Source organism: Eschrichtius robustus, chromosome 3 (genome assembly GCF_028021215.1).
Source record: "Eschrichtius robustus isolate mEscRob2 chromosome 3, mEscRob2.pri, whole genome shotgun sequence".
NCBI lineage: Eukaryota > Metazoa > Chordata > Mammalia > Artiodactyla > Eschrichtiidae > Eschrichtius > Eschrichtius robustus.
The window spans coordinates 62102013-62125701 of NC_090826.1; the positions used below are offsets into that span (position 1 = coordinate 62102013).

The 23689-nt window shown below is 36.1% G+C and overlaps 1 protein-coding gene across 1 annotated transcript in view; it reads right to left on the reverse strand.

The window, feature by feature from the left end:
• The window catches only part of NEGR1 (neuronal growth regulator 1), an 897928-nt gene that overhangs the window by 162921 nt on the left and 711318 nt on the right, over positions 1-23689 (reverse strand). The window contains exon 6 of the mRNA XM_068538018.1: positions 10979-11130. Within this exon, the coding sequence (XP_068394119.1) occupies positions 10979-11130 (152 nt within the window). The remainder of the gene's footprint in view (positions 1-10978; positions 11131-23689) is intronic.

Here is a 23689-nt window from a genome sequence, read left to right on the forward strand (position 1 = left end):
CAGTTTTAGGAAAATATGTTGCTACATCGTGCTTACGAAGTATTTTAGAAAACCTGTGATTCCTTCTAAGTGGGCTGAGTGGTGACTCTAATAGTTCTTTGGCAAGAATTATGATCTGCCTCACTAATTAGGCTGCTCCACATATGCACTAACTAGATTGATTTAAAAAATCAAAGGAAACTGAAGAGCATGCCATTATCTAATACCACACTTTAGAGCTGGGTAACTCAAGGTACATCTTTGCCTTAAAACTATCGAAAGAGAAAGCTTTTTTTTTTTTTTAAAAAAAAAAGGATAAAGTTGGAAAAATCCTACCTATTGAAAATGTCTGCCCATGCCATAGATGATATAACATTTACATACCAGAAAGTCTTGCTTGCTTTATTCAAATCTTACTTAAATATATACTGGGCAGACACCTAATTTTTGTCTCTGGAGAGAAATCCCAATTGAATTATATTTGTAAGGAAGGAAATCTAGCCCATGCTGGATAGACACATTCAATGAGGACATGTGATTTTCAGTCCCTCTCAAAGCAGTTTTATGGCTATTAAAACAGAATTTACAGTGCTTTAGAGAAAGGGTAGTCCACTGAAATATCATTGCTTTCACAATTAAGTCTTCCCCTTTTTTCTGTTATCTGGAACACCAAAACAGAAAAAAAAAAAAAAAAAGTTAATTTCACTTTTCTTTTTGGTGATGTACTCTATTAATCATGCTTCACATTGCCTGAGGAGAAATGGTAAGTTTAATAATAATAGCACTAGGCACTTCATAATTATCATTTTCTTCACACATAACCCTGTATCTTATATTAGGGGTAGCATTTAAATTTTTCAGAAAAAGGAATCACAGTGCAGAAGTGGAGGTGGGAGAGCAGCTCAGGCAGCTACCATGTAATGTGCTCAAACCATTAGATCAGGCTTTAAATCTAGGCACAGCTTCAGGGAAAACAGTGCATGCTGGGTAAATATTCTCTAAGATACTTCTTAGAAGTAATAGGAGGGGAATCTCTCACAGGACCTCCAGTATGCTCTGTCAGAGAAAAGACTAGAGAAGTAGCTGCTGAAGGTAGAGGCTGCTAATATGTTTTCTTTAGGCTGGAAATGTTGGAATGTTCTCATTTTTACAAAGTCTTAATAGCAACAACTCCCATATATATAGCGTCACATTTTGGCCTAAGTTGTTATAGTGTTAGAGCTTTGTGAAATAAAATAGCAAGCAAGGAGGTCTATTCTAGTGCCTTTTCACAGGTTATTGGCCAACAGAATTGAAACTGTGAACATAAAGGAAATTTCCCTGGAGAGTAAAATTATTTGTAGAGATGACAAAATGATTAGGCCAGCAGTGGAAACTCACCAAAGAGAAAAACACATTAAAATACAATTTTTTCTGTCAATAAAAAAATAATTACGAGTTCAATGACAAAAAATGTACAGAAGGGAAAAATATTGTCAGTATTTCTACTTTGTTAAGAAGTAAGTGTAACTTTTTAATAACAATCCATACATAAATACTACTTTTTAAAAACATATACAGATTTCTTAGAATCTTAAAGCATTACAGATGAAAGAAAACTTGGAGATTAGATATTCTATTCTCCTCATTTTATAAATGAGGAAACTGAGTCCAGTGAGTTAAGTGCTTTGCTTAAGAACCCCTCCAAGTAAGGGCCAGAAACTAAATTGTCTGACTCTTAGGCTAGAGCTCCTAATAAAATTTTGTGGTTAAATTTGAAACATCTTTTGATCTTTTTGGTACCAAGTTTCCACAAGCCTGCTACATTTCAAGTCTGATCACTGACAACAGCAAATACCAAATCTCCCTTCTCCCTTTGGCATTTACTGACCCTTGTCAGCTATATGAATGTATATGCCGTCTCAGTAGCTTGAGGATGCCTCTGTCAAATTGCCTCTTAACCTGAGAGAAACACATCAGTAGAGTAATTAATTTTGTACAACCCTCTCTATCAACCTGACCACTTTTTTTTTTCATCATTACAAGTGAATGCTTATGTGCATGGCTGATTTAATTAATAATTCTAATTAAAAAAGACAATATCACAGCAATATACATAAGTGCATTAATAAAAGAATCAAGAACTAGTCTGTTCTCTGATATCTAGTGAGATCAAGTTACAGAGTTATTGAGGTTATATAGCTCCAAGCCTCTATTGGTTTACTCTTCAACATTTGGATTATATGTAACAGAGAGGACAGAAAAGCAAACTAACATTTAATGAGCACTTTCTCTGGATTAGGTGCTTTATACAACATTTTACATATCCTATCCCAATTAATCATCACAACAACCCTATGAGAATAAGTTATTTTCCCTATTTTATATGTGAGACAACTAAGGTTTAAAGATTGGGTTTGAGACAACTGTCTAACATCTTGCATGCAGGATTGTGGTTTCAACTCAGATCTGTTTGATTCCAAAGCTTTTGGCGGTTGGCCTAGAGAGTGGAAAGAACACTGGAATAAGAGCAGGAAAACTAAGTTCTAGCTCTAGATCTGCTGTGGCAACGTACAACTTTGGGTTCTCAATCACCTTCTTTGGGCCTCAGTTCCCCTCACCTACAAAGTAAAAGGATTGATCTAGACTGGAAGTTTTCAAACCTAATTTTCTGGACAGGCCTCTGGGTCACTATGCATTGTGATATAAAGGAAAAAGATGGAATTTTCCAGGTTTACCTCCAAATCAACCAAATGAACTCCAATTTTATCTTTGTTGTATATTAAGGGTTTGCATAAGGTTTTATTTGTGGAAAGAAAAGAACCCGTTGCTTTAAAAAGTTTGAAAATATTTGACTAGGTTATATCTGAGACCTACTCTAGCTCCAGAGTTCTGCCATTTGACACGGATAACAAAAGCTCTGTCAGCATCTGTTTTTGGTTTTCACTAGCGGCAATTTGATGAACTGGAGCAGCACAGGTTTTAAAGGTTATTCTAACTGCTTCAACTGTTTAGCAGATTTTGGTCTTGTCCAAAATGTCCATGAGACACTGGTACATGCCAAAAGGTCTTTGATATTTAGTCCTGTCCAATACCATTTGGAAAGGACCAAATACACTTATGGACGTTTTGAACAGGACCAAATTTTAAGGGCCTTTTAGTGTAGACCAATTTTTTTGTGGATGTTTTGTACAGGACCAAATATCCTATAAGGTACCAAACTGTTGGGTATCATCTCTCAAGTATGGCAATGAATGACCATTTTGTGTCTAGCTTCTTGAGAATACACCTAGGATCTAGGTATGAGGTCAGGGAGCAAAAAAATCTCTGGCTGTACTCATAACTCCATTTCAGCAAATGTGTATACATCCATTATTTGTGTGATGATTATGACCGTGCAAGTATATTTCACTTTAGTAGAGTGCCATCTGATAGGCCGATTTAGCTATATCAAAATCTACCTGTATCTGCAAACCTAATTTTTGTCAAATATTTATTGCTAGAGCATCCAGAAGAGGGTTTCCATTAACATCATAAAGCTGTGAGGATAAAGCAAGTTGGCTCACATAGCACGCTGTCTTTAATAATCATCAAGTCTAAATTTATTGCTGCCTCTTTCAACCAAAATGAAAACCCTATCTCTTTTAAGTTGCAGGAGGGGAGATCAATTTCAATCTAAAATATGAATCATTCAAATTCATGGTATCACCTTTCACATGAAATCAGGGTTCATTATAATAGGCAAAAGTAACAGAGAGCCCATACAGTTGCTTAGTGGCATGTGGGGACATTTGAAGCAAGCAGAGAGCTGAAATATTACTTGCAAGGGCACAGCTGGTTCCATATTCAACAAATCAGTCAAAAAATAAAGTTTGCCTGCATCAGTCAGATCTAAACAGGGAAAAACTGTTATGCTACACACATTCTTTCTCCGACAGTCCTTCTCATTTTCCCTTTGGATAAGAGCTACTGACTTTTCTTTTTTTAATCTCAAAGAGGAGGTGTCCATCAAATTCAATAGACTGGGAAGAAATATTCTCTAAAATGAGAGGAGATTTTCCAGAAAGTTAAATAACCCTTGATTGTACAAAGCGTTTAAAATTGGAACTTCATTATTGTCTCCACAGCGTTACTAAGAGAGGGAAAAGACAAAGTTTTGGTGAGTCCTTTGAATATTTTATGTGTAATATTTCTGAGGCAAATAAATACTTTGTTATTTGAATAAATGCAGGTGCATGCACATGTGTGCACACACACACCCCACACTCACAAGAAAAGGAGAGAAGTCCCTGTAGCATCATTAGGACCTATGTTCTAGCAAAATATTTGACACCACCTTTAGGAAACATATTAAAGAGTGGTTTGGCAACCATGCGTTGTAGCAATATTATTGTTACCTATTTGAGACTGTAAGAAAAGATTTTGTTAATATTAAAGCTTGAGTTGTTCCAAATATTTTCACATATTAGGTCTCGTGAGAAGACTGTATTAAACCAAAGCTATATAAATGTTAAGTATATTGTTTATATAGAGTTCTAAGATTTCTTCCTTCTTAAGTAATTATCTTTCCTTATTTCCCTTTAGATTGAGTCTTATAATATGTGTCCTATAATGAGAAAGTAGGAAACAAAGCATATACGTGTTTTACTTATGAAAATGACTTTTACTGGTTACTAAATTACTGATCAAATGATGATGTACATTTGATGAACTGGACCCATAGATGGCAGGATGGGACTATTCAGTTCACATTCTTTAAGGAGAAGACTTAGAGGAATCATCTCTTTCAGTTGCTCATGTTCAGGAAGCAAAAAACACGATTGAAAAATAATAATAAAATCCCCAATAATTCTGAATCCCAAATTTTTTACTTAATAAGGAATTTTGCTATGAATAGTTGACACGCTGTCATCCATTATTAAGTTTGTTAAAGCATTGTTCCCTGAGGCTGATCTACAGTGATCTGCAGAATATTTTCTCTTTCTCTCTCCCTCTCTCTCTCTGTCTCTGTCTCTTTCTGTACCTCTCTCTCACAAAGCGACTTTTCATAATGCAGACATACTTCAGAAATTTCTGGACACGTAATCTAGAGGATGAGGGATTCATTGTATACTAGCTCTCCTATAGTTTTTTTTTTCCATAAATTTTGCTTTCCCCTTACTTGAAAAAGTATATACTCTCTACCTGAAGTAATTCTATTGATGAAGTTACTGACACCTCTGCTTAGAATTACAGCTCCTCTTACAATTACAGTCTAAAGCCTATAGGCCACGGAAGGCAAAAGAATTTAAGGTGACTTCATATTAAATCAAAGCCATTTCTTGCTTCTCTGGGACCCGAGAAAGATGTGGGAAAAGAGGCTAAGAAACTAGAATGAGGGAGGCTTGCAAAAAAGCAAAAGCATGAGAAATATCGTTCACCAAAGACTAGGGTGCTGCATCTTTGCAGGTCAGGGAGTTGTTGATATACACCTGACCATTAGGCCTATTCATCAGAAAAGAAGCCCACATCAGGCCAGCTGATGAGGCATCACGGCAGATCATCAGCCTGTGTTCTTCTTTTCAGAGCCTAGCCTATAGAAAGTATTTAGTACACATGTCTCTATTTCTTCATCAACCTGTTAAATTGAATCTACTTATTTAAACTTAATCTGGCTTCTACTCCCAGTTTTCTATAGAAACTGCTTTGGCAAAGATCACCAGTAGCTGCCAATTGTCAGAGACAGTGGCTGATTTTCAGACTTTCTCTGGCCCGATGTAGCATTGGACACTGCTGACCCTCTCTCTTGCGGACAGGTCTACTCCCATGGCTTCCGTGGCACTGGTCCTCCTCTGGCATCTCCATCCACCCCGAATCCACATGCTTCTACAGGATGCTTCTCTTTCTCTCCTCACTCCTCAATGCTGATTTTACTTGGATTTCAGTCTTTGCTCATCTTTTCACTCCACATGGACTTCATGAGAAATCGTATTTACTCCCAGAGTGGAAACTACCACGTCCATGCTAAGAGCTTCCAGATCATATCTCCATTCTGGACTTTATAAAGTACAGCTACCTATTGTACATTGCCTCCAACTGAGTGTGTCTGAAGTTAAAAACATTTCTCTTTTTCAATCTCCACCTTCTCCCCAAATATAAAATGGCTAATCCTCCTGTTATGTTCTAGCCTGGTTAATGTCTCCCAAACTAAACTTTGGCAGTTATCTAAATTCCCACAATTTCCTTCCCATTCTCTTCAGATTTGGTCATCAACTGCTCTGTCCTAATTATCTCTCCCATCTCTGTTACTCTTTTTGTGCCGTTATCTTCTTATAAGTCTAATACCTGGGTTTAGCCCTCCACATTGCCTAAGAAAGTGTTTCAGAAACTAAATCTGTTTATGTCCTTCCTTTATTAAAATGCTTCAGTGGCTCTTTAAAACCAGAAGGATAAAGTCCAAACTCATCTGCAGTCCTTTCTGTCCTAAGTCCACCAACTTGTCCAGCCTCATCTTCTCCCACCTTTTACTCTAACCATATTAAAATACTACCGTGTCTTCAAATGTATCAGATTGCTTCATACTGCCATGTCTTTACATGAGCTGTTCCATAAAGGAGTATTTTTCTTTCTCCCATTCCCACACCCAGGCTCAACCCAATCACATCCTTATTTCAAGGGTCTCCTCTATAGCTTGCCCTGAGTCATCAAGACTGAGTATATCATTCTTTCATCTGTGCCACTACATTGTGCTCATGATTGTTGTTGAATGTACTCTGCAAAGTTCTGCCTTTGAAAATAAGACAATGATGGATAAAATAATATTTTGAGTTGTAGCTTAGTTATAATTCATGTGGTGATATACCTACTCTAGATGACAGTCATTTCATGGCCCTCAAACTGGATTAAGAGGCTCTTCTCTGCCCTTGTATGCTACTGTTGACTATACTGCATTACAGTTATCTGTTTCTTGTACCTCTCCGCTCATTCACTTGAGAACTCTTTGAGGAAGTTCCCTTTCTATGAATACTTTTCTTTCCAACATCCAGCACAGTGCTTTGTACATTGTAGGCAGTCAATATATATATTTGATGAATGAATATTGCTATTGAATAAATGATCAGAGCCTCATAAGAGAACAATCGTTTTACTTCTGCCTTTACTCTTTAAATCTCCTAGATGTCTGAACCTCTATGCTGTGAACATCATATTTAACCTGGAATTAGTGCCATAAAGTCTGGTTCATGCACTGAGCATGGGATGAGGTTAAGTTATGAGCTAGAGTTGGGACATTATATCAAATTTGCATGCCTTCTCCCTGGCTTGCCAATGACAACTTACTTTCTAAACCCTCAGTAAGTACTGGACAGTCAGTCATCAAATAAGTTCAGCCATCTATATATAGTTTTTGAAAACAATTGGACTGAGTGTTCTTTGGGGATGTGATATAATAACAATGACTAACATTTATTCAATGCTTCCTTTGATCCAGGCTAAGTGTTAAGTGCTTTACATGCATCATCCCATTTAATTTTTATCCCGTAGGTGGGAGCTATTATTGCCCTCATTTTATAAGTGAAGTAACTGAATCTTTGGCATTTAGGTAACTTACTCAAAGTCTCAAAACTGTATGTGGTAGAACTGTGGTTCACATTATGACCTGCTTGTCTCCCTTTATGTGAAACACACACACACACACACACACACACACACACATTTATTCACCAAAAAGTGCTACATTCCTTTTTGGATGGCCTTAATTATGGCAGGACTCTAAACTGCAACTTCTTGCCTTTTACTTTCTTGGTGATCTGGAAAATGTAGGTTATTACAAATCAGGAGTAGATTGTAAAAGAGTCAGGATTTATCCTAAATAGTTATGGATGGGGACCTGATTCTCAGTGGATAACACTCAATAGAGTGTTTGCTATGTATAAGCACTATACTAGGAAACTCACATTTATGATTACCTTCTCTTTGAGCATATTAACTATTCATGGATACAAATCATGAAAATATGATTTTTTTTTTTACTCATGGCATGTTCCACATATCATCATGGACACATGTGGCAGACTCTTTGGAGCCTAACTCTTTTCTCCTGGATTAGAAGATGGGCGAGTTAGTTTTACACACTCCCTTGACTATAGGAAGGGCTGATGGTCAATAACAGATTTTTAAAAATTCTTTAGCAGGTCATAGGCTAATATTAGATCAGCTTAGGACTGGCCACTAGTTTTGGATCAGTTTAGAGGTTGAAGACCTTCCCATCCACAGACCTTGTGAATATACGACAGGAATTCTTATTAAGGGACACGTTGCTCTTTCCAACTAGCTTCATAAGAACTTTAAGAAAGCTGAAGATTTCAATGAAGACTTACAATGCCTGTGTTGGATAACTGTACCATTCCAAGGAGTTTTAAAATCCCATAAAAATGTGTGTTTAAATGTCTCTGAGTCTCATTTTTAATAATTTTTCAGTCAAACATTAACCCCATTCATATTTCATATTACTTAAATTTTATATCTGGTGTATGTTGTTTATTTCTAAACATTTATTAAAAAAGAGTTTTTATCTATTGAAGAATAGCACCCTAAATTATTTAAGTTCATAAAAACCCTAAGAAGGGCAAACATGTTACATGTAGAGGTGTATCTTTCCAAAATATGTTGCAAATGATAAAATTTATCTCCATCGATGGTTTTATGTTTATCATAGTGAGAGACAGTGAAACATAGAAGTTAAAAGCTGAGGCTCTGAAGCCAGACTGTCAGGATTCAGATTTTTGCTTTGTCACTTATTAACCATTTGACTTTGGTCAAGCTTTTAACTCTCTTCATCTTATTTTCCTTATCTGTAAGAAGGGAATTACAGCATTTACCTTTTTGGATTGTGTGAGTATTAAAGGAGCAAATCCATATGAAGAGATTAGAATAGGATCTCTTCTATAGTAAGCTCACAATAAGTGCTGTCATCACTGTGATATCGCCTTGTATAGCTAGAGATTATAATACACATTCTACAGCTAAAACTCAGTTCATTCATTCATTTATTCATGATACATTCCATCACTTATTCAATGTTTAACTAATTCACTTATTCACTAAAGATTTGCTAATTGTCTATTAAATAGTAGACACTGTGCATAGCGATATGGGAGATAAAATGATTAATCAGATATTGATACTGTCTTCTCAACAAATATAATTTGGTGGAGAGATAAAAACAATACAAAAATAATTATCGTAAAAAATAGAAATGCTTAGTGCAATAAGAGTTTCAGCTGAGGTCATACAAGAGTTTTGAATATACAGATATTTCTTCAAACTTCAGGGCTGTGTTCAAAATTACAGACAAGATTTGCATGTCTTTCTTAACGAATTAATCAAATTGCACTAGTAATTCTTAGCACTTCTACCTACAGAAAGCCAGTGGCAAAGGAAGACGATTAGAGTCCATTCTGAAGATACCACATTTAGGAGCCTTTTCAGCAGTGCATTATATCCAGAGGACTGCACTAAGGTTGCCAGGGTAAAGCAAACAGATCAGTGATAATTGTTCCTAATTCGTCACAGTCATTAATGCTTAGGTTTTGAAAATCAGAGTGTGATTTAGAAATTTAAATAGCAAAAGTTAATGTGTTATTAAGCCTTAAATTTTTCTTTATTTTGTTTAATTCATTTACTCCTTCAGGTTCTAGAATATTTAAACCATTTAAAATATTAATAACATACCAAAGGAAGTATCAATATTTACATTAAATTGGAATTCATACTGCTGTATAGTATTTTCAATGATATTATTCATAATTACACAAAATAAATAATCCTCATGGAAGAAACTTAAGCAAGTATATCATACTTTGGCTATTGCACAGCAAGCAATGCTTTTCTTTCAGAGTGCAGGATACTAAGAAATACTTCGTAATATTAAGCTGGAATAATAAATGATGTGATGTTTTAAAAGTACATACAGCACAAATCATTTTCAAATGATTATTTTCTATTAACAACCAACTGATATATTTTATTTAACAACAGAGTTCCTTAAATCATGGTAATTCAAAATTCATAAATCATGAAACTTCTTATTATAGTATGTTTTTAAACAGTAGGGATATTACATATCCCATTCCCCATTTCTGCAAAATAGAAATGATCATGTGTGTGATGAACTCACAGTATTTGCATTTTTCAGAGACAGCTTACTAACACAGGATGATAACATAAATATACATATGTCAGGTTACTATAAAAATATAAATTATCAAAGATCAGTATGGTTCAGATAACTTTGTGGAACTGAAAAGACAGTGTATTCTCTATAGTTTTCTGTGAACATTTTGAGAAACACTCCACTTCAAAAATCAGGAATATTTTATGGTTATAACAATTTGTTGGTTACTCAGCTTCTGAAAAGCACTAAAACTAATTGTAGGAGAAAACATTAACATATATTTCTTTCCCTTCCACTACTCCTTGTGTTTGCTCTTCTTTTTTCATTTCTAGTCCTTTGGAACTAAGACGCATTAGAAATAAAGTACCTATTTTAGTAAAACCTTAAGTTGTATTTCAAAATACACTTTTGAGTAAAAACATTATCTATACGGATAAAATATTTTGTCCATGATCATTTACTTACTATTTTATTTTGTTTGAAATTCTCACTATCTCAAGATAAATATCTAGAGGAAGCCAACCAAGAGTAAATTCAATCTAAATTAATCTATGCTGAAATATAACACATTTTTAAAAACAAAACAAAACAAAAACTAAATTCCACCAAACCAACTGTCTTCAGTCAGAAGACATTTTTAGTGGATCCTATTATTTATGTAATTTTTCCCTTTTCTCAGATCTAAGATATTTTTCTAAGCACATATGGAATTCTATAGGGATTATAAAATTCTCCAACACCCAGATTATTTGGGGGCCAAATTTCCTGTGTAAGGAAATTGTGTAAGGAACATGTCACATCAGGCTGAGCTCTATAGATAGGAGCCAAAAGGCCCTGGGAGCATTTTGGCAACCCTGTGTTACTTACGGTTGAGAGGCAGGCTCGCGTTGGTTGTGCCTAGCTTGTTGACAGCCACACAAGTATAGTTGCCGAAGTGCTCCTGTGTCACGTTGGTAACAGTGAGAATGGATCTTGTGCTAAAATTCTGAATAATAATTCCTTGTTGGCCACTGAAGAGCCTAAAGGACACAAATAAACTCTAGGTAAATACGTGTTGTGAATACCATTTTTATCTTAGATGGGGTTGTCATGGCAACACATAGACAGCTTTGACCATGCTGCTGTTAGCATATAACATGATAATAGTGCAATTATATTTCCTTACAGTAGTAGATATTGGGGAAGAGAGGTTATATGACAGTGGTAGACTGTTCCCATGGGATTAGTTGTGCTATATAACAAACCAAGCTTAGATAGCCACATGTCCTATTCATACATTGACTTGTATTTTAGAAAAGTAAACACACTACAGCAATGGTATCTCAACTGTTAAAGTCAAGAAAAAGTAAAGGGAATTAAATATAACGATTCCATTAAAAACACAAACTCATGATTTCTAAAAAGTTGGCTAGAATATGTCTAGGCCATTTCAGATGATATTATTGGGTAACTTTCATGAAAGTTAATCCTACAACTGTGGTGGGATGGTTCAGAGTCCAGGGTCAACAACACTTACTGCTACTTTGTAGATATAACCCAGACAGATGACTTGCTGTTAAACCTAGAAAAAGCCCGCAGTATAATACTGAGGATCATATTTAAAGTTGAGTCTTAACTTTGCCACACTTTACTAATGTGCTTTGGAAAGTCCTTTAACCTTTCTGGGCCTCCATATAGGATTCAGTTTTACCTGATTCCACCCTGACTACTCAACATTCTCTCTCCAGACTTACCAGCAGAGGCCCTTACTCTCAGATAGGCTGGCATAGCTCTACCGTTTTCAATGCTTGACATTCTCGCTTCTGCTTCACTCTTTTCCTGAATCTTCCCCCAATGGTCACCATTCCCTTTTATCTCTGAGAACCAGATCCTTCCCTCCTCATTTAAGTCTGACCTATGTCCTATCTCTCCTACTCTACTGCTTCTTAAATGACTCTCCTCTCTCTCTGTCTCTGCCTCTTGCTCTACATGTTGCTCTCCAAATTGTTGTAGAATTTATAAAACCGAAACCATATTCTTGCGTTGTTCTCTCTAGCAGCTTCCATACATACGAGTCTACCCAAATAAACGGAATTGTTTTAAATTTCTCAAAAGGCAAGGCCATATGGACATACTTCATTTTATATTTGAGTTCTACATAGCACTTTAATAGTGGTATCTTGGGTATATAATACATAGTTCATAGGTCAATGGAGTTCGGGTGACATCCCCACAATACAGGGATTGTTAAGTCCCCTTCAGTGGCCCCGTCAAAAAATTCTCTCTCTAAATATGAATTCTGCTATAACGAGATGCCAACCAAATAATAACTTCTCCCTAAGTAACCCCAAAGTTTATTGTGAAAGAAATGTGCTGATCACAATATGGGATATGTAAGCTCATAGCTCAAATGGCAGTTAGCTTTTCTTCTTTAATGTGTTCAAGTCTTAGTTCTAAGTATTTCTTTAATCATGAAGATGCTAATAAATGGCGTTCCCCTGAGAGTTTAGGTTGAACTCCTTTGCATTATGTTATGTGACTTGCATCTGAATTTAGATAAAATACACTGTAGTTAAATGCAGATTAAAATAAGCAACCATGCTTGATTACTCTGGGAATTATTTATATTTCATGTAATAGCTGAATTTGGCTTATCCAAAACTCAAACTTTAATCAGATTAATAAAACGTTGAGTTGAATAAATAATAAAAAACTTTAACTTGAGCAATAAACCTAATGACCTCCAACTCTGACACAAGAAAACAGGTTATCAAATATCAAGGATATGACCGTTTTTAGTCATCTGTCTCATATTGCAAATCTATCAATATTTATGCTAAAACCCCACAATGGTTATTGCCTATTTTTCTGCATCACATCAATACATTTATTTTTAACCAATTAGTATATGTTATGTATAAAAATTCACAGTTTCATTGTCCTGCAAGCTTCAGCATTATGGCTTAAATCAATTCGCCCATGTCTCTGCTATGGCTACATTCTCCAGAGGACTCAGCAACTCCCTAGACTATTAAATCCCTTTTGTGCCCCATCTCCCAAAACCAAGATTCATTTTGCTACTAAAGAATTGAGAAAAGATTAGTTAGGGTCTTCATTTGGCTAGACTCTGGGGAGGAAATATCAAGGGAGTATAATCAGTTACTTCACGGCACTGTTTGCTTATGTTCCTTATGGCTGTCGTTCTGAGTTGGGTGTCAATTCTCTGCCCTTTAACGTATCTGAAGGCAAGCCCCAGATGGTGCTAAATCATGCAGTGTATCCATGCTCTGTGCGTGCAGGCCCATTTCTGGCCCGTGCCCAGCAGTGTTATGTGCATTCTTACCAGAGTGGCACATCAGTCACACTTTAGCGTCAGCAACACCTGCTGCTCCGATCAGCCTGGCAGGTGATTTATGGTCAATAAAAAAAGGAAAGCATCTTCTCTGGGGGAATGTTCTTCCTCTAGAGGACGTTATCTCTCTGAGATGACTGGAACAGTCCAAAGCTTCCTTTCTTCCATAGTTGGGAGTTTTAGAAGTACTGACTCATCAAGCACCATTTAAGAACCTGTCTTCACCTCGTAGATGACTGGGGCAGCCTTTCCAAAGCTGACATTGAGGGAGAGAGACTTCTGAGATGATGTATATCTCCGGAGGGTGTATTTCTGTGATTTTCCTACAGGGATCCTGGGGGTAGTGGTAGATGGAAGGTTTCTCAACTATTTAAACCAACTCTGAAAATAGTCATTACTTACTACAAAGATGAGTTCTATACTAGGTGATTAGGGGCTAAGCTGGACAACACATAATCTTTGAAGAGCTTTCAAGAAGAATCAGATATATAAACAGGTGTTTACAACAGTGGGTGGTTTAGTCACTGTGGGGACCCTTTTAAGATGAATACGTCTACCCTTAGGTATTAGATCCAAAAAAATTGAACCATGCCTAGAAGTCCCATCATGTATCACCCTAATGTAATTTCACTCCTTGACTAAAAACAAATAAGAAAAGAGCTCTTTAACTGATGATGCTTTTTTTATGAAACAGACTTATCCTAATACGTTTGGATATAATTATATTTTCTGAAAAGAAAATCATTCTTTTTTTTTATCAAACATGTATTTGACACATTGAATTGTTATTCTGTGTTAAAGAAAATCCTTGATAGGCTTCAAGCATGTGCACATGAGTCTATTCACAGGATGACCCTCGTCCCACTGGATTTTTCATATTTATCCCAGACTTGCTTGAAACCAGACTTCCTTGCATCAGTGATGTGAAATCTGAAAGTGACAACTCAAGCAATAGTTCACAACACACCCTGCAATGAAACCAGGGAACTAAATCCAGAATATTGCCTTTTTAGGAGTTCATTCTCTCTTTTCCTAAATACTTAACTCTTTCAAGCTATAAAAGAATGGTTCTTATACTGACTTAGATTATAGAATGAGAGATGTTTTCTTACAGTCCCTACCCTCAAAAAGAGAGAAACAAATTCTAATAAGCTAGGAATGAAATATGGCATTCCTTTCCTCAGCAGGAGATCAGCAGCCTATGGTGGTTGCTTAGAAATGCCTGGTCATTTTTATTTTTTGCATTTTTACCATTCAGTGGACCCCACGTATATAAGATTCTTCTATTACTGTGGACTCTGCTGTCCTCTACCCTCTGCCACCAATAGGAGTTTGTTCCAAACCACTATGATCTGACTGTGTCCTCCCAAAATTCATACATTAAAATCCTAAGTCCCAAAGACAATGGGGTGAGTAGGTGGGGTCTTTGTGAGGTGCTTAAAAGTCATGAAGGTGGAACCTTCATCGTTGAGATTAGTACTTTATAAAAGAGGCTCCAGAGAGAGCCCTAGCTTCTTCTGCCATATGAGGAGACAATGAAAAGTCTGGGACCCAAAAGAGGACCCTCACTGGACCATGCTGGCACCCTGATCTTGGACTTTCAGCCTCCAGAACTGTGAGATAAATTTCTTTTGTTTATAAGCTACTCAGTCTGTGGTATTTTGTTATAGTAGCTCAAATGGACTAGGACACATACTGAATACCATCGCCCTCCCTCTTCTTTCTTCTGTCTTTTGCTAATGTCTCATAAATCTGTGCACTGCAAGCTATTTGCTTTGCCAGCAGATGCAGCCATCTCATAACTGACATAGCCTGACCAACGAACTAGTTCGGAATTAGAATAGTTCTTTATATTTTTTAGTGTCAGTCAGAAGCACCACATGGAAAACATACTAATAATGACGGTACTTCTATTTCTGACACATGAAATGTTAACAAGCTTCACAATCATAACCTCTCTTAGGCAGTAGCTATCTAGGATGGCGACAACATAACAACAGCAAAACTGACCACATAGCCATTGGCACTGATTGTTGAGGGTGCAAAAATAAATGGAGCAGCTAAACCTGACCTCATTCATTTTCTATATAAATCCAGCCTCACTACACATTTTGGGACTTTTGTTTATTATCTGCTGTCCCAGATCAGGAGTAACAATAGATATTTCTAGATAAACAAGCTTTCAGGTACAAATAGTCACAGAAAAACTTCATTGTTGGTATAGGAAACATGTGTGTGTCAGACAACAACACTTAAAATATTAAACTAACTTGAAATCGGAATGGGAGAGGTGTTCTTGAATGATAATAGATCTTTTATCAGATTAGAATTGCAAAAGAATATGATAATAATATATCATGTTGTACAACTGGATAAGATGAATACAGTCTTATTAACTGATCTTTGGGTGGTAGCATAGGAAAGATGGAAGACAGTAGGGGAAGGTAAGCAGTTCTGGAGTCATAAGAGTTATATTTACAAAGAAAAGGAATGTTACTTCCAGCAATAGATTTCAGGCTTGTGGGAGTTCCAAGAAGTAGTATGAACTAAAGATATAAGTCAAAAAAAGAGCTTTAGAAAAAGTCATGGGTGATGTTAAGAACTCTGGTATGGTCTTAATGGAAATGAAGTTTAATTTAGTCATCAAATGATGATTAAATGCCTCTTATACTTGATTTAGGAACCAAAGGAAAAAAAGACAAATATGACACAGTTACTCTCTAAGGGGCCTTAGCTATACCTGAAAATCTGAAGATGACACTGAGGTGGCATATAGGTCTTTGCACGGCACACCTTATAATGCCTCTCTCAGTGATAAAGTTCCAGCTTAGGTATATATTTGGCTTTGAATTCATGACTGTATTTCTAGTCTTTTCAGTGTGAGCAGGAATGCTTTATGTATGTGGAAAATGTTAGCTATTCTCAACACATTTATGACTGAAGTAATCTAACATAAAAATTGCAACATTGTACAAAAAAAGTTTAGTGTTAAAGAGTGTGGGAAACTGACATTTAAGCATTTTCAAATGTATATCAACTAATCTTCATAGCAATCCTAGGAGGTAAGCATTATTAGTCCCATTTTACAGATAAGAAAAAAAAGGAAATTTAGAAAAATTAAGTAAATTTATTTTCTACCATCTGATAAGTGGTAGAACCAAAATTCAAATCCAGGTCTTCTGACTACGGGTATCCTCCCAAAGTAGCAATTGATATACTCAGATCACCAAGTAGAAAACAGGATATTGTATTTGAGTTTGGAGAGACAAGTCAGAAATCATGGGTGGTTGAAGGAAATCAAGTTAAACCAGGGAATAAAACCAGTGGCGCTAAATAACCGAGTGCTATGTGGCATTCATGCCAGGAATGCCAGGTTCAATCCATGAGGTGAAGCTAATGGGGTAGAAAGTCAAACAAAAATGTAGGGTCCAGTTCAGCCAGCTGTCTGGAGATTTCCCTGGACTCGAGGCCTTTTAACTATCTATTATGGGCTTAACTCTGCCCATCAGTGCAGCATCTTACAGCAGGTGTCTTTAGCCTCCAATGGAGTAAGCCTTTCAGGCTACTCACAGTCCCAAGATGAGAAGCATGAAGTGGGCTTTCACCTCCCTCCTCAGGCTACCTTCCTTGACACACACACACACACACACACACACACACACACACCCCTTCAGCATCAATTCTCGTTTGTTTTTCTTCCCCTAGGTTCACTAAATTTGGGTGGTAGTAAATCTCTCCCCACAGTGTATATGCATGCTATATCAAGAATGACAGAAAAGGGCTTCCCTGGTGGCGCAGTGGTGAAGAATGTGCCTGCCAATGCAGGGGACACGGGTTCGAGCCCTAGTCTGGGAAGATCCCACATGCCACGGAGCAACTAAGCCCATGCACCACAACTACTGAGCCTGCGCTCTAGAGCCCACGAGCCACAACTACTGAGCTCGCATGCTGCAACTACTGAAGCCCGCGTGCCTAGAGCCCGTGCCCCGCAACAAGAGAAGCCACCGCAATGAGAAGCCTACGCACCGCAACCAAGAGTAGCCCCCACTCGCCACAACCAGAGAAAGCCCGCGCACAGCAACAAAGGCCCAACGCAGCCAAAAATAAATAAATTAAATAAAATAAATTAAAAAAAAAAAGAATGACAGAAAAAAATAAAACCTAGAGAAGTGTCAAGAATGCAATATTTTTAAGTCCAGAATTGTCTCTAAAGTCCAAATTCTAGTGATGTTATGGAGTTACTGGGTTCTCTCTGACTTGGTCAAATCACCAATATAACATCAAATACGTCTCTCTGTAACACCATTTCAGTTGTAAGTTTTCATATATTTGTGTGACTTTTGATTATGTTCTATATTCCCCATTAGAGTGTAACTCCATTCAGTCAAGGATCCTGGTTGGTTTTGTTATTCATTGTATTCTAAATATGTAGCAGAGCGCTGGGCACTTAATAGTTACACAGTAAGTAATTATTGCGTGTTCTACTGAATGAATTATGTTTTTACATTTTTTTAATGCCTAGTTTTTTCATCTATGAAATGGGATAGATGAAGCCAATCTCAAAGTGTTGATGTAAGAATGTTTTTTAAACGTATAAAATGTAATAGCTATGCATATATATATATATATATATATATATATATATATACACACGTATATATCAAATGCAGTAGGCACTAGATATATGATAGGTGTTATTATTGTTCAATGATAGGGTCTGTTTCTTAGAACGGATACATTTCCTCTCAGAGGGCAGGAAAATATTAAAATATTGAGCATACAGGAAATTATTTTTAAAGAAAAGATCTAGGAGAGTGACTGAAAGGATCATGGCATCATGATTTCAAGATGTGCCAAACTCAGTATCAGTTACATGCACATTATCAACCTCATCTAGGCTTTTCACAGATGTGCAAGGTAAATTAAAAAAAAAAAAAAAAAAGTAAAAAGAGGGAGGAGTAGGAACTGCTAGAAACCAGCGAGAAATGAAAATTTATGTGAACATGCTGCTATAGCAACCTATTGGTTTACTGTATTGCTTGGCACTTAAGGCTCAAAAACAATGTACCATTTATTCCCAGGAACAGACTGAAGAATATCATGCATCACTGTCTTAGCCCCAAGGGGTATCTATCTTTAGTTGTACATTTGAATAAATTAATGTTATTATAATATGTTAGGACATTTTAATGATTTTAGACTTTATTAGCCTATTTAAAATGTATGTCTTATTTATTTTATGAATTTTAATGAAATTAATAATTTTAGATTAGAGACCTTTGGGCTGCCTTACTTGTGACAGATTGATTTGCACAGGGAGGATATTGCCTTTTAACCCTACATCAAATAAACAAAGGCTACAGTGCAGGTGTCAATCTCCCTGACTGCAGTGAGTCCTGTATCCCTGACAACCTGGCCTTTGACTAGATTTCTCCTCTCTGCTTGAACTGCTTTTCTAATATCAATGTGCCCATGATTTTAATGTCAAATTTCATCCCACAATATACCAACACAACCACTTTGCAGAGACCACGTTCACAAAGAAATCCTGGGAAGTCAGAATTGAGCAACGGATACCAGCTTCTCTTCTGTAATCACACATCGGGTTTACAGTGTTCCTCAGTCTAAGGGGATGATGCAATTCTACTAATATTCTCTTACCAATTTGAAAGTGTATCAGAATAAGAATGGCTCTACTTTATCAATATGAAAAGGCCACAATGCTTTCTTGCAAGAGAGTGTGTTCCAAACACCATGTTAGATGCTGTGAACATGAGGGTCAACACGGCATCTTTGTGCTTTGACAGAGGTGAGCAAACAGGAGTACATCTGGAGAACTTCCTCTTCTAGGAGAAAACGCTCAGGGTATTTTCTGAGAGAAGGTGACATCTGAATTGAGACTAAAGGCCTAGTGGAAGGCAGCCAGTCAAAGGTAGCCAGGGTCGGGGTATGTGTGGAAGGGGCTTATAAGCAAAGCGGCCAACATATGAAGAGGCTTGAAAGACAGAGATCATGCCACAGTTTGGGAATTAAATATTTCAGGATGGCTAAACCCCTATTGTGAGACAGCAGAATGGCAAGTTTCATAGCCAGAGAGGTCAACAGGCGCTAGAACACAAAGGCCTCCTATGCCATGCTGTGCTGTTAGGACTTGATTCTAGGGACAATCAGAAACCACTGAAGGATTCAAGGACCAAGTGACAAGATCAAATATTTATTTTGGAAATATCGCTATGAACTTTAAGAACACAACCAAAATCCTGTTTGCTGGTGGACTGTGTATCCGTATTAACACCCGATTTCAGAATGTCCCAAACCAAACTCAGCACTCAGATCTCTTCCAAATCTCTTTTCCTGTGTTCCCAGCCTCAGCTAATAATTCCAAGATAGAAGACTTGGAATTACCTTCTAATTGTCCTTTCCTTGTATTTAATCAGACACTGAAACATACAAATACTACCTTTTCTCTCTCTTGCTTTTAAACTGCACAACCAATACCCTAGCTTAAGCCATATTTTATATCTTTCCCATCCATTCCTCCCAACTGCTTCCAGAAACATTTTGTGAAGATGGGGAGTAGATCATTTTACTATTCTTGCAAAGCCCTCCGATGGCTTCCCAATGCCTATGGAATCCAGCCCAAATGTCTTATCATGACATTTAAGGTCCCTCAAGTCTTGCCCTAAGAGACCTTTCTAAATCTACCTTCTATTACACCGTATTTCACATCCTGTACCCCAGAGTATAAAAAACTCTCCACACAATGCTCAGATGAATTGACCGCATTCTTTTCTTGCTAATGATTATTCTGCACCCCTTGCGATATTTGGAAATACTATTCATTCTTTGGTGTCCAGCACAAAAGCTACCTTTTCCCTGAAGCACTTGTTAATGCTCTGATTTGAGTTGAATGGACCCTGGCTGTGTACTTTCAAGGACTTAGGATTCCCCTTAGGGTTTTCTTAGTACTTATTTCATTTTGGTGATTTTTGTAGATGCTCCCATTTGTTTCAGATATTTACCCTTTATCATCTTGGTCTCGGATGACCAAGTCATCACAGGGGTGATGGAGTTGTATTGATAAGACTTTGGTTGTAAGAAGGAGTGAAATATCATCATGATGAAATTAATAAACTAATAAACAAACAAGCAAATACATAATAATGAGATAACATTAGAAATGCAAGTTCTTTCAACACAGGAACTTATTTCCTTTTCAAATTTTGCAAATTATCTCACAGATAAGTGCCCAATGAGAAGAAGTAAAATCTCAGGTCATCAGGGAAGATCACTTTTAACATGGGGTGGCAATGAGGTTATTTCTAGTACCATTCTAAATCAAAATATGTAACTGCTACTCTTATAATAAAGGCCTTGCAAATGAGAGGATGAAAGGGGTGATGGCCAGGGGGGTGTGCGTGTGCATGTTCGTGTGCGTGTGTGTGTGTGTGTGTGTAGAGAATTATAATTCTAGTCTCTCCCTAATAATCAAAATTGTGGTATAAAATCTAGAAGAGGGATATCTTGACACAAGAGTCAGAAAATTAGGGGTTTTAAAATTTTTTTTTAATTTTTTATTTATTTTTGAATTTTTGAATTTTATTTTATTTATTTTTTATACAGTTATCTATTTTATACATATGTTAGGTTTTTTTTTTGTCTTTTAAATCACTTTATTGAGGTATAATTGATGTATATGAAGTTGTACATATTTTATATATACAACTCAATGAGTTTGGGAATTAGTATACACCTGTGAAACCATCAATATCAAGACCATAAACATATCCATCACCTCCCAAGTTTTCCTTGAAATTAGATTTTACTTCCCATTCTGTACGTCCCTTCAACAAATTATTTTACCTTTATGAGATAGCATTTTTCTCAGGCATAAGCTAGTTAGAATTTTGCAAGAAATGGGTACGTTAGTATATTAAGTTACATAATATGTGTTGTAAGACTGCAAAGTCAGCATATAGGGTAAAAGTTGCATGCCATTAAAACTGCCCTTGACAATTCCGTAAACTTCCTTACTTTAAACTAACGTACTTTACAAGCGTCTCCAAAATGGAGGGCAAGTACTTCAAGGTGGGTACAAAGTGATCTGTTGGAGTATGAGAAAAAAATAATAAAATGTCCATTTATGTTGCATTTGTATCTCATCTTTTAAATTTTGTCTGTTGTCGGTCATTTAATGTAAGCAATACACCAGTTCAGACATGCATATACATAATTTACAAATAAGTATGCGTATATTGTTAGTTTTGCTAAGTTTCAAATTTTACTCATAGGGATATATGTTCCAAAAATGTTGTGGACCACTGCTTTACATCATTCTCCATGGTTGGGCACTGGATGAAATAGTTGCTTTTTGTTTTGGAACCATGTTATATTAGATACCCATTTTCCACCTGAGAATCTCACTTAGAATGGGAGAGATACACTATCAGAGGCAAATGGGAATGAAGCATGATTGAAGTTGTAGCAAGGACTATGTCTCCTATTGTACATCTTTAGAGTAGCAAGTCCATGTCATTTAAATTGTTACTATTATGTATTTATCTCTTTCTCTTTTTCTCTCTTATGTAGCACCCAAAGCTTGAAGAGTTGACTCTACTGTAAGTGAAATGTAAAAACACGCACATTTTGCTAAACTACCATATATAAAAATGCTTTGAAAATCATAACGGGTTATACAAATGTGACGTATTCATAACTGTGACACACATAAATTAAATGAAAAAACAGCAAAGAAAAAGGATCTTTGAAGATACAGAGAAATATTTTAACTCATTTTTCTGGTCCCCTTGAAAATAAAAGAAGGAAAGAAGACCCTCCCTCTTACATGCATTCATCAAAGTGAATAACTCAGATGAAATTTATGGCCCATCTAGATGATCCAGTAGTAAATAATCTAGAATAGGAAAAAGGAGAGGAAAGGTCACTCCACTTCATTATGATTTCTCAAGTTCACCTTACCTCTGTAAAGCCAACAGCAAAAAATCATCATTCCCTAAAATGAAAACCTAACCTGATTGAAAAAGGTCATCATACTTCTGTGTAATGTGAACCTGGCATACTCTACCTGGTTGATTTTAGGCATTCTTCTGTCCATTCAGTGATACCTGTATACATTTTGTGACATGTGCATGCATGTTTTATGCACATAGATAATAAATCCTTTACAACAGGCAATAAGGTAATGCTCATCATATTTCCTCTGAAGCAGTGGTGTAGACTGAACCATTAACAGGATTCTGAAGTGAGAAGTGTGCTGACATGTTATTTGTTGTAAAGAATGACAAAAATTCATAGACTAAATTTGAAATTCATTCTTAAAAAGTCAAAATATTATAAGTTCCCATCATACAATATAAAATATTCAATTTTTAGATACATGTTTGTTTTTTAACTGATATATTGATCATTTTAATGTTTTACAACATATTTGTTTTTCACTTATGGACGAAATTTGTATTTACCTATTTGTAACATTTGTATCCTTATCTTAAATTATAACAGAGAATTAAGAAAGAAACCCTGTTGTGATTAAAGAATTCTAAAAAGACATTGCTACAATCGTCCATTTGCCTAAAAATAGGCAAAGTGAATAAAGTATGCAGTATTTTATAAGACTGGAGCAGTTAAACTCATCATAAAAAATAAGAAGGCATGTCTTTCTAGGTTGCAGGCTTGGATTTGAGGAAAGCTAAAAAAAATAGGAGGGAATTCAACTAAGTAAGCAAATAATAAAATTCTGATCTAAGACAAGATGGTAATACCATCTCCACAAAGTGATACAAAACCTATGTTTTTGCAATACCAATTTAAACGTTAGTCCATTAAAATTTAGTTTATGTTTTTGGTCTTAATCCTAAGTGAATGTACTGTTCTCAAGCTATAGATGAACTTAATTTCATGTTATCAAAGACATTATTTACTGAGCCTATTCTGAAGTGTCCTTTCACTGCATATAAGGAGTGTATTTCTTTTTATCAATCTTCTCTGTTATTAAGAAAATAAGTTTAAATTTTTGGCTCTCCGTGCAATTGAACTCTGAACTTTTGTTTTCCCAATACTTAAAATGTTTTTATATAGAGAGTAAAATTTAGCCTATTAGAACTGTCCCTGCCAGGTATGCTGAAAGAGACTATAGTGTTAAAAAATGACCATTTTATACAAAGGGATATCTTAATAACAAGTATATAACTTTAGTCTTTCTCATGATGCTTACCCAAACAGTGCAA